This window comes from Pteronotus mesoamericanus, unplaced genomic scaffold (genome assembly GCF_021234165.1).
Source record: "Pteronotus mesoamericanus isolate MK-2021 breed Mesoamerican mustached bat unplaced genomic scaffold, CSHL_Meso_final contig_182, whole genome shotgun sequence".
NCBI classification, from domain to species: Eukaryota; Metazoa; Chordata; class Mammalia; order Chiroptera; family Mormoopidae; genus Pteronotus; species Pteronotus mesoamericanus.
This window is the reverse complement of record NW_026555078.1, coordinates 29,831,069-29,850,000: the sequence shown is the minus strand read 5'-3', so window position 1 is coordinate 29,850,000 and position 18,932 is coordinate 29,831,069. Positions and strand designations below refer to the sequence as shown.

At 35.3% G+C, this 18,932-nt stretch overlaps 1 protein-coding gene across 5 annotated transcripts; it reads right to left on the bottom strand.

The window, feature by feature from the left end:
* Positions 1-972: 972 nt before the first annotated feature.
* Positions 973-18,894, bottom strand: LOC129066000 (histone-lysine N-methyltransferase SETMAR-like). Of its 5 annotated transcripts, none has more exons than XM_054567501.1 (4): positions 18,493-18,847; positions 17,531-17,585; positions 14,712-14,834; positions 973-2,289 (listed from the first exon to the last, which is right to left on the bottom strand). In XM_054567501.1, the coding sequence occupies exon 4, from the start codon at positions 2,113-2,115 to the stop codon at positions 1,090-1,092; it is 1,026 nt and encodes a 341-aa protein (XP_054423476.1). In that variant the 5' UTR covers positions 2,116-2,289; positions 14,712-14,834; positions 17,531-17,585; positions 18,493-18,847; the 3' UTR covers positions 973-1,089. The 5 variants fall into 5 exon arrangements, 4 of the variants coding, with proteins under 4 accessions (XP_054423476.1, XP_054423477.1, XP_054423478.1 ...); XM_054567502.1 differs by lacking the exon at positions 14,712-14,834 and adding an exon at positions 10,244-10,368; XR_008528636.1 differs by lacking the exon at positions 973-2,289 and adding an exon at positions 13,736-13,823 and having other exon boundaries at positions 18,493-18,894.
* Between the last annotated feature and the right edge of the window lie 38 nt (positions 18,895-18,932).

Below are 18,932 nucleotides of genomic sequence, written 5' to 3'. Positions count from 1 at the left end.
TCTGTACTTAGTGAAATGATTGTTGGTCATCAGTCACTGTTAACCTCTAGATATACACGTACAAGAATATATTTTTTTTCTTCTATTGTAGATTTAAATACAAAATTGCTATTCTGTCACAAATTTCTCAATCTGTAAAATCAAAATGCCCCCATTTTATGCTAAAAATATTCATAATTGTGGCTGGTAAGAACAGCTGTCATAACCTGAACAGTAGCATTTACAGCAGGAAGAAACAATTTGAATTCAGGTGAACACACCCTTTGTTGAGTTCATGCCAGTATCACTCCTTTCAACTGACATGCTTTCCTAGGAAGGTAACGTAATTACTGAGTTTAGTAGCAGGGTGCTGCTGGGTTTTAGTAGTGCAAATAGCCAATCATTGTGCCTCCATAACTACTATACAAACAGGCCAAAACCAATCTCACTATCATGGCTTCTTTTATATAAAATTTCCTATTACATTTTACAACTCATACACTTAACTCAGAATGGTATCAGTGTTGGCCTTGGCCAGACACCTACATAGTATTGAACTGATCTACCTATAGAGAGGTAATTACTAAGCTAACTATCCCTGAGCCAGACCTATGGCTACTCTTACACTTTTCCAAACTTCCAAAGAAAGAATGGTATATGGATCTCTTATTATTGTACTTTGAGTACATGTATTCTTATTCATGCCGCTATAGCTAATAACCCTTTTAAAAAGAAAGAGTGGTTCTAAAGAAACTTAGATTTGAGGATCTAAGGTTCCTGAAAACATTCATCTATACTGATGTCGTAACATCAGACAAATCTAAAGCCGAGCAAATAAACCTAGCTCTTCAACTTATGGAAGAACACTAGCGTATACGGCACTTGATTTTTGTACACTACCTACATTTTAATAAACTAGGTTCAATTGTAGGGGCACTATGTAACTGCACTATTGAGATAGAGTAGCCTCTGAGGAAAGAAAAAGCTGGGACATTTTACTTTGAACAAAGCAACAAATTTATTTTTAGAAAAGGTGGAGTACCTTGATGCTGGTACCTAAAAAAGAAAAATGGTTTAAAGAATGGGTTGTCCAAAAAGTTCATGCAGTTTTTAAATAACATATTCACCGTTTCGTTCCACTACCTTCTGCCATCTTTCAGGCAACTTCATAATTCCATCTTCCCAAAACTTTTTATCTTTTTGAGCAAAGAACTGTTCCAGGTGACTTTTGCAGTCTTCCAAGGATTTGAAATTTTTTCCATTAAGAGAATTTTGTAAAGACCGAAACAAATGGAAACCCGAAGGTGCAATGTCTGATGAATATGGAGGATGAATCAGAACTTCCCAGCCAAGCTGTAACAGTTTCTGCCTGGTCATCAAAGAAACATGCGGTCTTGCATTATCCTGATGGAAGATTATGCGTTTTTTGTTAACTAACTCTGGACGCTTTTCATCAAGTGCTGCTTTCAGTTGGTCTAATTGGGAGCAGTACTTGTTGGAATTAATTGTTTGGTTTTCCGGAAGGAGCTCATAATAGAGGACTCCCTCCCAATCCCACCATATATACAACATTACCTTATTTGGATGAAGACCACCTTTTGGTGTGGTTGACAGTAGCTCTTTTCGCTTGCCTCGTGATCTCTTCTGCTCCACATTATTGTAAAGTATCCACTTTTCATCACCCATCACAATTTGTTTTAAAAATGGAACATTTTCATTTCGTTTAAGTAGGGAATCACATGCAGAAATACGGTCAAGAAGGTTTTTTTCACTGAACTTACGTGGAACCCAAACATCAAAGCGATTAACATAACCAAGCTGGTGCAAATGATTTTCAACACTTGATTTGGATATTTTAAGTATATCAGCTATCTCGCGTGTGGTATAATGTTGATTGTTTTCAATTAGTGTCTTGATTTGATTGTTATCAACTTCAACTGGTCTACCTGATCGTGGAGCATCGTCCACAGAGAAATCTCCAGCACGAAACTTCGCAAACCATTTTTGACACGTTCGATCAGTCACAGCACCTTCTCCATATACTGCGCAAATCTTTTTTTGTGTTTCAGTTGCGTTTTTACCTTTCTTGAAATAAAAAAGCATAATATGCCGAAAATGTTGCTTATTATCTTCCATCTTCAATATTAAAATGGCTACACAAAATTCACCGAATTTGTATTTTTCAAATGCACACTGATGTATCAGCTGTCCCAATACAATCTAACAAAATGGTTTCAAATGAAGTTCAAGACAACTAAGAGCTACTAGAGCCATCTTACTTGCTTTTATTTCTATCATTCATAAAGGGACCTGAAAAATAAATGAGAAAAATCAAGTTGTTAGATCATCAATATGCTTAAACTGATTGAAACAAAATACTCTTCAAATTATGACTTGAAGAGCAAATTAAGATGACAAATTACCATTTCCTTTCTCATTTTGTAAAACTACCCTACCCATTTATCAAAATGTTAAGGAACCAGAAGAAATCCACAAATGAAAATCATGACAATGTAGAACACTCCTAATAGTGTTTCTCTAACTTTTGAAATGGAACCCAGGCTTGATCTCTATTTTACTTTCCTGCACTCTACCATATCTATATTGAATTTGCAATACCTAGGTTATTTATTAAGTGGTCTTTCCTAATGACTGATTACCTCCAAAAGAAAGCCTTCTAAAATTATCTTTCCCTCTCAAAGTCCTTTACATGTTTCCCACTAAACAGTTGTCAAACTATTTAAAAAAAAAAAAACAAGGAACTCTAAAACCTGAAGTGAATTACTGTGAGTACTCTTAAAACTAAACAGAAGCTTTTGTTCTTCTACTGTTAATGCGTGTGTTACGGTGTTAACTATCCCTCCCACAAATAGGAATTGCTCAAGAAAAGGAGTCAGATTTTTCTTCACTGATGAGAACATAGTAGTATGCATTCAAATGCTAAAGTACATTTTTAAAAAAATTTGTTATAGTTCATACTAGTGAACAGCATAAGGTATACGATTTGTGGGCATATATCCAAAAAAACCTCAAAACACTAATTCAAAAGAATATATGTACTCCCATGGTCATTGAAGCATTATCTACAATAGCCAAGATATATATGGAAGCAACCCAAGTGCCCATCAACAGACACAGGCATAAAAAGCTGTGGTACATACAAACAATGAAATACTACTCAGCCATAAACAAAGAATGAGTGTAATATGCTAAATGAGATAGGCCACAGACAAGTACCATGTATCACTCACATGTGGAATCTAAAGAACAAGATAGAAACAGACTAATGAATGCTAGAATAAAGGGGTGTTGGGGGCAGAGTGAAAAAGTGATAAATTAAGAAGTACTAATTGGTAATTACAAAATAGTTACAAGGATGTAAGATAAAGCATAGGGAATATAGTCAACAATGTTGTAATAGCTATCGATGGTGGCAGGTGGGCACTTTGAATTATCTGTGGGAACACTGCAACCTATGTGAATATGTACCTGCTGTGTTGTACACCTGAAACTAAAAGTGTTGAATGCAAACTAATTAAAAAAATAATAATAAAAAAGATATCCTGAAAAAACACTGGTTCACTATTGTATTGATCAGAGAGGCTTGTAAATTAAGGTGAGGATGGTTTATTATTTGAAAAGATGTGGAAAACTCAAGCTAGGAAAATAGATAAACTTTGGGGGAAATCAATTCCTTTATAAAAGCATGGTAATGGGATTTTTCTTCTTAAAATAGGGGTTCCTTTCCACCACCACTGTAACCATAATTTAATAATAAAACTAACATAGTAATTAAAGCCAGAATAGTGGTTTATAAGCTCATTTAAGTTTCAAACCAGCTTTGTCATTTAATAATTGTGTCATCTTGGGCAAGTTATTTAGTTTGCTCATCTATAAAATGAAGATTACATACAATTAAAATAGCATAAAAACAAATATTTAGGTATACATTTAAGTTTATGCAAGATTTTATGTTGAAAATCATAAAATGGTGAGAAAAAAAGGACTAAATAAACAGAAACTGATCAGAAGACTTCAGTATTGCCAGGCCTCCCTACACTGATTTATAGATTCAATGTAAAACCAGTAAAATTCACAAGAGGCTATTTTTTGCAGTGGGGTTGGGGAGTGGTAAGAAATCATCAAGCTGTTCCTAAAATTTATATGGGCAAAGGAATTAAAACAGCCAAAACAATTTCAAAAAAGAAAAAAATCCCATTAATGTAATAGGCATATTAATGGAACAGAATGGAGACTTAAAATAGACACACAAATATGGTCAATTGATTGACAATGGTGAAAAGGCAAATCAATGGAGGATAGTGCTTTTTCACAGATATCCACAATGCAAAAACAAACCAACAACAAAAGCCAAACCATATCTTGGTACTATATACAGAAATCAACTCAAAAGTGATGAGCCAAACGTATCTCAAACTCTAAAACTTCTAGAAGAAAACAGAAGACCTCTGAATTTAGTTTAAAAGAGTTCTCACTATATTAAAAACTGTCAGACCCAAATTAAAAGCTGCTGCACTCCTAAAAACAAGTGAAAATGAAGACAACAAAAACTCGAGGGGAAAATATTTGCAAATCACCTAACCTTACAAAGGACGTGTCTAAAATGTACAAAGAACTCTCAAAATTCAAGAATAAGAAAACTCAATTTTTTAAATGGGCAAAAGATTCAGATTATTCACATTACAAATAAAACTGACATTCATTCTTTGACCATCCAACCCCTTCAAAAGGTAATCACCTTACGTATTCCTCCAGTCCATAAATAGCAGCTCTTTAAAAAAATAAATGCTGGTGTAATGTGGTTAATATATAGATGATGTTGTTGAAGAGCAAGGGTCCTTGCACATTTTGAGTTTGTGTTTGAAGTGCATGACTTAGACTTTTGTATGTGGAAACACAATGTGGAATTTTAGGAAAATTCATTAAAACAGTTGAACTATGTAGTCCATATGGGAATAGGAATTTTTAAAAACTTTCAGGAAAAGTCAAAAGACTTCAAGACCAATGTTTAGTGTAGGAGAATTATTCTTCAGTTAGCATGAAGGGAATACTGATAATTAAAAGAAAGGGAAATAGTACATAAGAGTTAGAGGTATAAAGATGATAACCTGTCATCTTCAGTAGACTGGTTTGAGTAAGCAGCAACCAAGTGAGAGCAGTAAAGAATCAATGCAAATACTTGGCTGCCTACAATGTACCACAGTGCCAGGAAAGATTAAAAATAGAAAAGTAAGATACAATTATTTTTCCAGTAGGAAAAACAAGCACATTTTAAAAATCACCAGGCAAGGTATATTAGAAATGTGTCTTATTCTATATACATACACTGTATGTACAAACTGAACTACAAACATGTGTTTTGGGAAGGGGGACAAGATAAATTAACAAGCAAGCCAGGGAATTTAGAGTTTCCTGAACATCTGGTAGTATGAGCCCTCCAATCAGTAAATTTAGGAAGTTTAGAAAAACTTAGGATGTTCATAATTAGTAGGAAAAAAGTTCTGAGATGACAATAACTGAAATAAAATAAAAAGACTAATCTTTATAAACAATTTAGGTAAGCGGTTCCCAGCCTTTTTGACACCATGGACGCGTTTCTTGGAAGACTTGGCATTGGAGTGGGTGGGTGGGTGGGTGGGAGGGGTGGAGCAAGAGAGAAGCACAAGGCAGAGCTTAGGTGAGCTTCACTAGCCTGCACACTGTGGATGGATGCGGGTGGGGCGGGGGGCCCCCCCGCAGGTGAAGCTCAGGAGAGCTTGACTCCTGGCGGGGTTCCTTGCTGGGTTTGTCACAGGCCCCACAGACTGGTACCAGTCAAGTGGCTCTGAGGCTGGGGACCCCTGATTTAGATAACAGTGGGACTGTAAGTGGTAGATAACTGTTTCTTCATTTGGTTCAAAGACCACCTGCATAAGAGTCTCCCAAAGAATGAATTCACTAGCTCTGAAGTGAGTCCCAGGAAATCTGTATTCTGAGCAAGTAACCTAACATAATGCTTATGAATACACTAAAATTTGAGATTAACTAATTTGGACCCAGGTTATTAAAAGGTGAACATGGCAACAGGAACAATTATTTAAAGGGTTGAAAAGTATGAAACTTCTTTTATAAAGGAAAAATGGAGGATGAAACTTTCTGTAGGTCATGATGGATATTAAGGAAAACTTTTTTTTCGTTGAATTTTTAAAGAAATACGTGTCTCAGAAATAGGAGCACATTCAGAGATAATGAAAAGGGAAGTATTTGGTAGAAACTTTATAGTAGATGGTTTCAAATATCTCAGAATTCAGCACCAGTTTTCTGAAAATTTCCAAAATGCCAGGGAGCCAATAAGGAAGAAACTACCTAAGTATTTGGGAATTAAAAAGCACCTTTTGTATTTTAGTGACAAGTCAAAAAAGAGAAATAGTTCTAACTGAAGGCAGGCCAGGCCAATTTAATGCTTGGTTCTACCACTGCAAAAGAACCTTAACACAAGATTCTCTTACCAGCAATATGAGGGAATTCAAGTTTACATCGAAACTTATGTTCTACTGGCATTACCTAATTAGAAGTGGATTTCATGTTCCACATACATTTTCCATATATAATGGAAAAACTACACAAGCTACAAGAAAACATTCTATAAAATAAGATGGAATACTTTGAAGATGTATGAAAAGCATAGTAAAAATTTAATACTTTATCTGTACTTCCACAACGTAGCCTAGGTTCCATTCAGATGACAATCATTATAGGGCGAGCAAGATTCTAGACTGATTCTTAAGTAGGATTAAGGTTAAGCTGTGTATCTTTATAATTTCCATGGCCCTACCCTGAATATCAATTTATTAAGATTTCTTTGGGAAGGAGAAAATGGAATTTCATTGGCTGTTGAAAATTGTAATTTAAAGTTTTTATACCAAATAATATATGTAAAAAACCCCAAAATTTCCAAGATTAAGACCAGAGCAAGTACCCTTACTTTGAAATTAAAAATAACTTAAAAAACATAACACTAAAGAAAACACACAATTTCAGCTTGAAAATAATTTGTTCCTAAAAATTACTTCCTGAAATGATATATCCACATATGGATTTGAAATATAAATTGTGATTAAAGATAAATATTAAAGATTAAAAGTGGAGATTACAGTAACTGAACACTTTCACTAGACTATGATAGCCATTTACTGTAAAGTTTGGAAGAAGATATCAAGCTTTGTAATGTTTGTTTGTATAAATGGTGACAAGCAAAACAATAACAAGTAGCATTGTTTAAAAATATGGACATTTATTATTAAAAAACCAGCTAATTTAAGAAAACATTATATTTAAAAATATAATATAAATACATGTTAAAAATGTAAAATGTGATTCGTTTGAGTGCAATGCAACAAAGGTTATCCAAAGAAGAAACAAAACCTCAGTAATTGTAATAAAACCTACCCCTGAAGTTAATTGATATTCCACAGAAATATTTGTATTGTGGTCTTCAACTCCCTGTACTTACTTTTAAAGCATCAGAAGAATTTAAATAATATAAAAACATAAATTGCAAATAAATATAAAAATATATCTGTATAAGATTTTTATTGAAGACATGATTCTTACTGTATAAATCCCTAAATGAGATTATAAAGTAAAATGCTGAAGAAAAAAAAAAGTTTGATTTCATAAAAAAACATGACAAGTAATTCATCATTTGTAACTAAATGTTCTACTTATTCACTATTTTAGTTTCAAAAGATTCTATGAATCATTTTACTGCAAACTTTCCCCCAAAGATATTCTAAAATAACAACGTAGTCCTTAGTCCATTTCTACCTATTGTAATCAGCATTTGGCCTATCATCTCTCTCTACTGAAAACGGAGTACATGTGACAGAATACATATTGGTAAAGGAAAAGCCTACTAGAAATGAACAGATTTTTTTCTTTATGGGCTATGTAATAATTAATTCACAAAATGAAATACCTGTGATATAGAAAGCCTACAGTGGAGCACAGTGTCGGCAAGTCATATGCTAATTATTTCAGACAACAAAAATTTCTCTTCCTGGCAACCCTCTCTCATTAAAACAAAGCCAAATGAAGTTTTCTGATAAATGTCTTCAAGTATAGACAGGATGTGCCACTTCGCCCCCCAATCTCAATATTTGGACAGCTTCCAAACAATTTCAGGAGAGATGCTTTAAATGTGAAACCCAGGCTCATCCATTCTTTTCCCTAAATGGAAATCTGACAAAACAGGAAGTACTTGGCAGCATAGAGAAGCAAGTTTTGTGGCTTACGTATTTACTGGTAACAGACTAGTTCTTCCTGACAGTAATAAAATGCAGAACTTCACATCTGAGAGGAAAACAGCAAAAATTTGCCTTGGTTACCAGGGTTCCCTCGGCAATTTAAAGGCCTTAAAGACAGTATCACATGATACACAGAAGAATAAAAAACAGGAAAATGGCTTTTCTTTTTATGTTCCTTCATATAAAACCCATCTCTGTCCTGTGTAGGGCATCAACTTTATACAAACACTGGAAGCATTTTTATGACTGCATATAAAGATTAAAAAAATACAAAGATAAAAAAAAGATTTCTCGTTTGTTCTGAGGGAACCTACTTAAGGAAAAAGTTTTTGTTTGTGCTTGCCATAGAATTTGAGGTAAAACTAAATACAAATAAATATGAATATAAACCCCTAAGAGGGCCATTAGGATTAGCAGACTCAGTAACACACTAACAAACATACCATAAGCCAACCAAAAAAAGAAAAAAGAAAAAAGAAAAAAAGAAAACGAATCTTTCCCCTATGACATCTTCCAGCTGCCCTCTTCTGCCTACAAAAACTTTACAGTGAAATTAATCAACAAACCTGCTTAACTGTTACTCCAAATACCTGTTTTGCCAGCCAATGAAAGCATTTACACAACACTTGTTAAGCAAAACAGCAAGCTAGGTAGGACATGAAAGCTTCCGCAGAATTTGATCCTATATAGTAGAAATAGCGGCAACTTCTCTAAAGTGCTAAAGTTACTGAGTCATTTTCTGATACTTCTGATTCTCAAGGGTTGTTAAAACATCAGTTAACCTTTCAGAGTTACATCAATATTGTAAGTATGCTTATAGGAGTTCTTATTTGAAAACATACTGTGCTGGATTGGAATAGTTAAGTATTAAGAACTATAAATGCCTAGTACCACGCCCCTTACACTCTAAAAGCAAACACTCAGGCAGAGTAATGTATACCAGGTCACAACCAATGAGAGCAAGCTTATAATCAGAGCACAGAATATCTGATTTTCAAATAGTGTTTTCTATGTTAAGATATTTATGAAATCCAACATCCCATTTAACTACTGTAAAAGTTCAGAGAATTTTTAAGCTGAGTATATAATGACTACGTTAGCTGTATAAATGCTTATTTTAAGTCAGGTATTTTATCTCCCTATTTCCCACCATTCCCATTTCTTCTAAATCTCTAGGCCAAGACCCTATCAATATTACAGTATCCAAGGATCAAGTCAAGGTCTTCGTAACATCTCTCACCCAGTTCCTATTCTCAGTGCCCCTACTTTCATGCGTTGAGGCATTATGGCACTGTGATAAGCAAAATGTACTTGCAGAGTTTAGAGTATGGGTTCAATAACTGATTGAACCCATGTTGCTTGTGTATTCTGTGTTGGCAGTGGATGTACCCTGAATCCTAGTCAAACTTTTCACAAATCTGGACTACAGGCGATAATGAAGATTAGTGGGTGGGCAGATCTATGAAAAATCAGTTTCTGTAAGAAAAACAACCCCTTTGGTGGTTAATTAGACATACTATCTTTAAACAAACAAACAAACAAAAACCAAGGGGAAAATATTCTAATGAAAACTCTTGACCTCTGGATAGTACGTATTATGCTCTACTCCGTACATGTTCTTGATTTTGACCCAATTTCTAAAACCTCAAGTGATCTCATTTTCAGTAACTGATCAGTCAAGATGTTCTGGTGTACAAACATTGACAAAGCACATTTTCACTGGCACATGTTTGGTAAACATAATCTTTTAGCTTGCTATACCTTTTATAAACTTTCACTCCACAAATGACTGCCTACAAAGTGCCAAGGCCCATAATAGTTCTAAACTTACAAAGGTAAGATACAGTTCTCTGCATGTAAGAAGGTCATAACTTTGAACAAAAACCCCTGAAATGCAACATAGAAAGTGGTAGGAATTGTGTAAGAAGAAATACATGAAGTTCATACGGACAGATTACCACAGTTGTGGAGGTATCATGGAAAGCTTCACCCAGGTTGAGAAGAGAAGCAGGAAGTTTGGAGAGAAGTTGAGATGACCTTTGAGAAGGTACTGAATCAGAGGCAGAGTCTAGATGTTTTATTTCTGCATATAAATATAATAATATATATTTTAAAACGTTCTTTGACAAGACACTAATGACAGACACTATACCATATCATTATATATACTAACACCACCACCAATATCTGAGTGCTTCCTAAATATCTGGCGTCATTCTAAGCATTTTTACATGTCTCAATCCATTTAATACTAATCCTAACCCTATCAGGTCAGGTCTATTAATATCCCCATTTTACAGATGGGGCACAAAGGTTAAGAAACTTGCTCTAAACCACCCCGCCCACAAAAAAGGCTGGTCACCCCTACATATTCTAAAGCTGGATGTATCTTCTTTGCTATCCTATGAATGATTTCTTTCTTTTCCTTTTATTGCATTTTTTTCCATTACCATTGATCCCTCTTACACCTCCCGCCCCTTGCAATCACCACACTGTGTGTCCATGTCTATGAGTCCTGTTTCCTTTTTGCTCGATCCCCCACCCTGTAACCCTGCTCTCATAGCCATCATCCTGCTCTCTCTCTATGAATGTCTCTATTTTTGTTTGTTCATTTTTTTCTTAAAGCTATCATTCTAACGGGAGGCACAAAGAAGACTGACATCCTATAACTCAAATGACTTATCCTTGAAAAATAAAAGGCACCAGAGAAAAGGGGTTAACGAAAAAGAAGCAATTAAAACACACACACACCACAGTTGCTAAAAACCAAGAATGCTGAAAAACTAATGCAACGACATTGTTTCTGAATGTTTTTAATTATTTTCCTCAATTTATAAATAGGATGTATCTTTGTAGCTCAAAGCTAGCACTATCATCAGAAAACTGTTTTTATACCAAATTATTTGAATGAGATAGTGTTTTGACATAAGCAACAAAGTAGCTCAAATTTCACACATACACTAACCCCCAAAATTTGGATTTTATAAATACAAATTAAAAAGCCAAGTCAAAAAGGGGAAAAAAACCCCACTTTACTTCTAAAACAAAACTGTAACCTTTTCATTGCTAAATAGCAGAAAACATTTTTTAAAGCCTTGGAAAAAAAGGCGGGAATAGACCATGGGAAATTAACTGGTAAATTTAAGCTCTTCCTCTTGAAGAACACTCAAAAGTTAGCCTACTCCACATTTCCATGTCTAATTGCCAAAGTCCTTCCTTAAACAGAACACTTAAATTTCAGCTGCTGAAATAAAAGTGGTTTCCAAAAATAAGACAATTGACATCTTTACTTGGATTTCATATATTTAAAGAATCTTGGATAAGCATATATGTATCACAGAATTACATGTTTCCTCTCTATATTTTGTTAAAATTGAAACAAAACACACCAAACTCAGTCCACTGAGGAAGAGGAAAGATATTTCACCCCATATATCTTAACAGTTTAAAATTAATAGTTTAAAAAGCATCCTGCTTTGGCCTGTATGGCTCAGTTGGTTAAAGCATCATCATTTAGACCAAAAGGTCACAGGTTTGATTCCATGTCAGGTCACACACCAAGACTGCGGTTTGAGCCCTGGTCAGGGCACATATAAGAAGGCAACCAATATCCCTCCCTCGCTCTCAAAGCAATGAAAAAATGGCCTTAGGTGATAAAATTAGTAATATCAATAAAAAATAAAGGCTTCCTTGTATATTATGATGCTCTAACACTATATTTTTAAATCATTAAAAACTAATCTCCCTTAATTTAGTTTAAGAATCATCTGGTTTTGCCCTGACTGGTGTGGCTCAGTGGGCTGGGCACCCTCCTGCAAACTGAAAGGTGACCGGTTCAATTCCCAGTCAGAGCACACACTTGGGCTACAGGGCAGCTCCCCAACTGGGGACACGCAAGAGGCAACGGATTGATGTTTCTTTCACATATCCATGTTTCTCTCCCATATCCATGTTTCTCTCCCTCTCTCTTTCCCTTCCCCCTCTCTCTGTATAACTAACTAACTAAATAAATAAATTCCCTGAACTTGTTTTACTATTAATCCACTTTAACTTTTCCAGTTATATTTTAAAAATCAGAAGAAAGAAAGCCCTGATAAAAGCAACAAAGTCTGCAGAGGTGTCTAACCTGCTGCCCTTAGGCCTCATGCAGCTCAGGGTGGCTATGAATGCGGCCCAACACAAAAGTATACATTTATTTAAAACATGAGATTTTTTTGTGATAATGGGTCACAACATATTTAATGTGGGGCCCAAAGATGCCAAAAGGTTGGACACCCTATGGAAAAATAAAACTGAAAGTCAAAAATACAGAAAATAATGTAAGGTCCAGTGTATGTCCAGTCCCAATTAGGGACCTCATAGGCACTTTGACAAAAGAACAGATGCTTATTGGACATTCCAAGCTCTAACTTGCATGTTTAAAACTGATTTCATCTTCCTTAGCAACCAGGGGTGTCTCCTGACTTTACAAATTAGTTAATAATACAGTCTGTTCCCTGCTCTTTAAAATCTTGAGTCTTCTTTCTTCTTTACCTTTATAATCAATTAGAGGCCAGATGCTAACAACTTTTTCTCCCTCACTCCTTCCCCTCTCCAGGTCCTAATCCAGTTTCATTTTAGGCTGACAAAACTGCAACAGTATCTTAATTGTCTCCCCACCTCCAATTCTTGTGTCATTTCTTCAAACACACTAGACATTGTTTCCAAATAATTTTTCAGTAATACATTTTTGTGTATGCCAGACCCCTTTGTGTCTGTTTAAAAACCCTCAACTGAATATCTGACATTAAAAGGGAAGTCTACAGGGAAAAGTATCTGTACCAAATTACTACTGAATAGTATTTAATAAACACAAAAGATTTAAAAAATAAAATAGCAAGACTCTAATACATAAATGGACAGAAGTCTTGAGTAGACAACTTATCTGTTACTAATAATCAGTAAATGAAATTATAGAAAATGGTCCAACCTCACTAGTTAACAAAGAAAAAGAGTGCAACATATTTTTCACCTATCAAATTAGCAAAAATGATTAGACTACCCAAGGCTGGTAGTTAAACTCACAGGGACGATAAATGTGTAAATTATAACTCTTTTGGAAAACAACACAGCAATGTTTCAAGAGTAATAAAAAACTCATACAATGAGCTTTTAAGTCAATGCTAAAAGAACAGTCTAAAACAGAAAATACTGTATGCACATATGATAACTGTAGCAAAATGCTGAAGAACTAGAAACCTAAATATGGTCCAGCAACAGAAAAATAAAGTTAAAGATAAAACAATTTGATGGAATATTTTTAGATATTAAAATTATTATGGTGACTTTGTAGTCATATTTAAAGAAAAATAAAAATTACCGTAAGACTAAAGAAAATATGTGTACAGACATGGAAGAATTTTTAAAAATCTAATATTGGGGTGAAATTAAATATCATTTGCTTAGTCCCATCTTGATTTGTAAAATTTGAAAACAAAAATTAATATTCATTTCCTACTCACATTCCCAGCTTTCAAGCCTCTTTAGACCTTCTGAAACCTGTATAGAGGACAAGCACCCCAAGTAACTCTGATGTTCTGCTAATTCTAGAAACACTGACAAGTTGGCCTCACACAATTTTCCCAATGTAATCTTTAGCCAGTCATCCTCTCCAAACTGGTTTACTCACTGTCCCAAATATAGCTTTCCTTATATAACTGTATTCTTGATCATAACCTTCCATCTACTCAGAATGTGTTCCTTTCTTCTACTTTTACATATTACATGTCACTAACTTTGAAAAGTCTTCAATGATTAGTTAAGCAAATTTCTGTTCTGCATTATCAATTTGTCCTCTTAAAAGCGGCTGACTGTACACTAAACTTTTCATAGATCTATTATCGTTGTGATTCATGATTTAAATATTTAAAAAGTTATCTAAATTGGTTGAATCTTTTGAAATAACTATTTTTCTTTCCTCATGTTTAATTATGTTCTTCCTTTTATTTATAGTAAGGTCCTCAAGCACAGATCCCTGCTATATAAAAATGCCACTAGGTAATTTAGATCAGCTTGAATCCAAATCCTAAAATATGCTGTCATTATAGTTTTAATTATAAATGAAAGAAAACCAGTATCAGTGACTCCATGTGGCCATAAAATCAACAGAGACATCCAGTAGGGCAAAAGACCATACAGTGATTGCAAAGGTTGCTCTGGTTACAAATAAGCAAACTTTGTAACTTTCCAAAAACAAACAAAAGAAAAAACAAACCCCCCAAAAACCCAACCAACTGAACAAAACCCCCAAATCATTAGGAATCAAAAAGTAGCTACAATCAACACAGGAATGTTGTACTTCTCTACGCTTTTACACAAAACAGCTGTACAGTGGAACATATTCTATCATTTTTCAAAAAAGATATATGTAACAGTAACATGACCAACCTTGATTACTAAAGAATAGTTAAGCTCTGTCCAGTGTGACTCAGTTGGCTGGGTGTTGTCCCACATAGCGAAAGGTTGCCAGTTCAATTCCTGGTCAGGGCACATGCCTGGCTTGCAGGTACCCTGATGGGATGAGTGTGAGAGGGCAACCAATTGATGTTACTCACATCATTAATTCTCTCCCTCTCTTCCTCCCTCCCTTCCCCTCTCTCTAAAAATAAATAAAACCTTAAAATAATAATAATAATAATAATAATAATAATATTTTTACCAGAAATATAATTTTCAACAGATAGCAAATGCAGGTGTTTAAAAACTGGAACACCTTCCTTCATTTTTTCACAAAATGAAACTCAGCCTAGAAGAGACTTCTTTTCGATTTGAGTATGCTATAGCCCACATAATCAGAGCAGACTATTTTTAAATTTCCATTAAAAAAAATTTCTTCACTTTTAAACTTTCACCAAAATGACATACTATATGTCAAGTATTTTACCACAGGTTAAAAAAAAAAAAATCATGACAGTGTTCACCATGTTCTGGATTAAGAATCCAGAAATGAAATCCATGTGCATGGGTAAACAAATCCACAGGGATGTTCTACTTTTGCAATTTCAGTCTAAAGTACTACGTTGGGAAGCTAATTATATAGCCTCACTGAAACCCCTGTCCAAATGAACAAAACATTCTGCTTTTAAAATAGTATTTCACTGACAGAAGCAATTAAAAATTTGATAATTTTGATTTTGTAGGAAACAATATTCTATTAATTTGAGCCTGTTAAAGTAGTTTACAAAGAATACATCTATCACAATTTTCTTTCATTCATATCTAAGAGATGGCCTAGTGACTTTAGTTACACTTGCCTTTAAGAGATCATAAAATCCTATTTTAAAAAACTGAGAAAACAAAATCTTGAATAACTTTTTTTAAAACAGATTTTTAAAATTTATTTTTAGAGAGAGGAGAGAGGGAGAAAGAGAGAGAGATCCATGCGAGAGATAAACATCAATTGGTTGCATCTCACACCTAGGGACTGAATCCCCACAACCAGGCATGTGCCCTGACTAGGAAAGGAACTAGCAACCTTTCACTTTGTGGGACAATCCCGAACTGAGCCACACAGGTCAGGGCTAGAATAATTATTGTTAATGACTTCCCTAAATTTATATTACATTAGTAATTACAAATCAATTTGGATTAAATCACTATTTCGACCATTAAAAATATTTTGAAGTTTAAGACATCTGTGGAACATCATGAATCCTCAAAAAGAATTGTTAAAGAAAACCTAAGTTAGCTTATTTTACATATTTTGTGTATGAAAGTACATACAGATTTATAAGAAATACTGACAGAGCATCTATCATGTATTAGGTAGGAAAGCTGTCCTCTGGAAGTACTGTCTCAAACTGGGGAAGAGCCAAACCACTGCTAGGCAAAGGTTACCAGGAACATGCAATGGGTCCTTGTGAGGGTACAAAAGCAACAAGAGAATGCACAAGGATGAAAAACTTTAGGGAAGGCTACAGGAAACTTAAGATAGTTAAATTCAACTGACTATATGATAAAAACAATTTGTTTTTAGCAACCTCTAAATGGCATTTCTGTGTAGCAAAATGTTTCACTGCATAAATGCGTAACTATTAAAAAAATTAGTTTTAAGAAATTATTCCTAAGGTCCAATAAAAATTCTCAAATTTATTTTACTACACAAGTGACTTAGACTGTAATAATTCTACTTGAATAAACAGACCTAGGAGAGAAATTAAAAGAAAAAAAGCTAGTGAAAAACAAGAAAGTTGAAGAAAAATGTAGGAAAAGCAAAAAGGACAACAAAAATGTAAGCAAAAGCTTTCAGATGGAAAACCTGTACAAGGATCAAGAGTCCTGAAGGGACAATCCCTTTGGCCTTACATTTCCACTTCCGGGAATTTATTCTAAAGAAATAATCAGGGATGTGAAGGAAAAGTTGTGGCTTAGAAATTTCAGCCATAGGCATCAGTTCTTAGGCAAAATCTTGCAAAATATATACAGATATTCAGACATATTGCTATAACAGAAAACTTAAAGAGATCACGGTATATGAATTATTGTGCACCTATACTACAGAACACAATGCAGCCATGAAAATGGTTTAAGAACAAAATTTCCTGTGTTCCCAGTATTTTCTATATAGAAAAAACATGGGTGACAAAATTAGCTCAAATAATGTTTATTTTCTAAAACAAAATCAATGAAAAAGTGAAACCCCTTTTTATAATATATATAGTATAAACTGTAATTATCTTTTGGTGGAGGGAATACAAGAGATTTTTGCATTCTTTTTGTTTTTTTAGATTTACAAATGCCCTCTGACATGTTATTGGGTAATAACAGCTGAAAGTTGTATTTTGGAATTAGAGGTGATTACCCCTGGGAAGTTCAGCAGTGTTGTTTTATAATTTCCCTAAGGGAAGAAAAAAATCACTTCCGAACTCCTACAGTAATACATTTTTTATATGCCAGATTTTTAAACTGGAAGAAAAAATTCATAAAAATGTTCGTATTATTCCATGATAAAAAATATTAAGTACTTAAAAACCCAGAAATGGGAACCACATGAATGAGTAGACAAATTCCTAAGTGTGTCCTGACTATGAGGTTTCATTCTAAAAAATATCACCTTGTAGCTAATTGTACAGACTCATTTGAACCCTGGACCAAACAAAACACCTTTCAATGACCATTTTTCCATTATGGCTCTACTTTACTGGTCCACAAAAAATTTTTCCAAGCACCCTCCCCAATTTTAGATTTTTACAGATGTTAGAACTCACCTCAGTAACACTTCCGGGTATTTGTCACTGAGAGGTCCTGTTCTCTTCAGACCAACTGCCAACAAAACTCAGTAAATTATTAAACACTGAACCATAGTGTTCAAAACAGGTATTATAAGGATAATTTTAAAGAAGCTATCCAGATCAGTGCCACTGGATCACTCAATAGAAATACTAACATACATTTCACTCATCATGGCTATGAATGAAAAATTGATTCGGTTTTAGCTAAGCTGTTCTCTTTTTGAGTAGATTCATTAAACGTGTACCATCAACGATACTTTTATAACTTTGTAACAACTTGCTCCGTTTCCACCATTTTAAATGTTGTTTCATTTAATAGAATACAAGATTTTGCTAAGAGAACAAGACCAAAGCATGTTCTGAACAGTGCTATTGGGAGGTCCTTTTTATCTAAGGTGTTTTCTGTCCCTGCAAAACCGCTGCTTTACTCGTGCAGTGCGGAATAGTTGCCTGTCTAAGGTCAGAGTAGCAGCGTGTGTGCTAGCAAGTGAATTCCTCAGGATCCCGAAACCCAGAGTTTAATTGTGTGAGGAGCACGCGGAAACACCTGTCCCCACGCACCGCGTCTGAGAACCTTGCCTTTCCCGTCTTAATGAAGGAGGCGCCTACAACCAGTGGCACTTGGTTGAGACTGTGACAAATTCCCGGAATACACTTCAAAAGGGAGAAAAAGCTGTTCGGAGAGGAGCAGACCCCAAAAACCCTCCCATGTTCTCTAGAGAAAACCAACGAACAGCCCAGAAAAAGAGACTTCCCCTCCGCCTCTCTCGCTCTCTCGCGGCGGGAGAGGAAGCCTCGCCCCCTTCTCATCCCGCCCTCCACTTCCCACCCCGCCTCAGGAGAACTTTGCCATGGCTGCCCAGTGGCCCCTTCACTTCCGGTGCCGCTAAAGCTGCGCCATCCCCCAGTCAATCGGACAACCATAGCTTCCAACTGACCTTTTAAACAGACCCGCGACTCCTCCGATCTTCATTAGATCATGTTCTGGAGGGAACCGCGGACGGGTGCCGCACTAAAAAGAATCTACGGAAGGAGGACTTCCCGATCGTCTCTCCAGAAACATGAAACGCGATAGAACTGCAGCCACCGCCGCTTAGACAAAATGGCGCCGAGAAGCAAGTTTAGCGCATGCGCCTTGGAAAGACCCTGTCCCGCCCCCGTGAAAAGTCCTGGCTGCAGCTCTGGGTTCGGTTTCCATGGGACACTCCAGTGCCAATCCTCGCGCGGAACTGTTCTTCCTGACCCCTCAATTTACCAATCAGTGCTCAATCAAGCACATCCGGAATCTTTCCTACCAATCCTTTTTCAGTACTTGCTTACTCAATACCTGATTTTCCAGTAATGTTAGACCTCGGAGGCAGCCAATCATAAGTGGAAG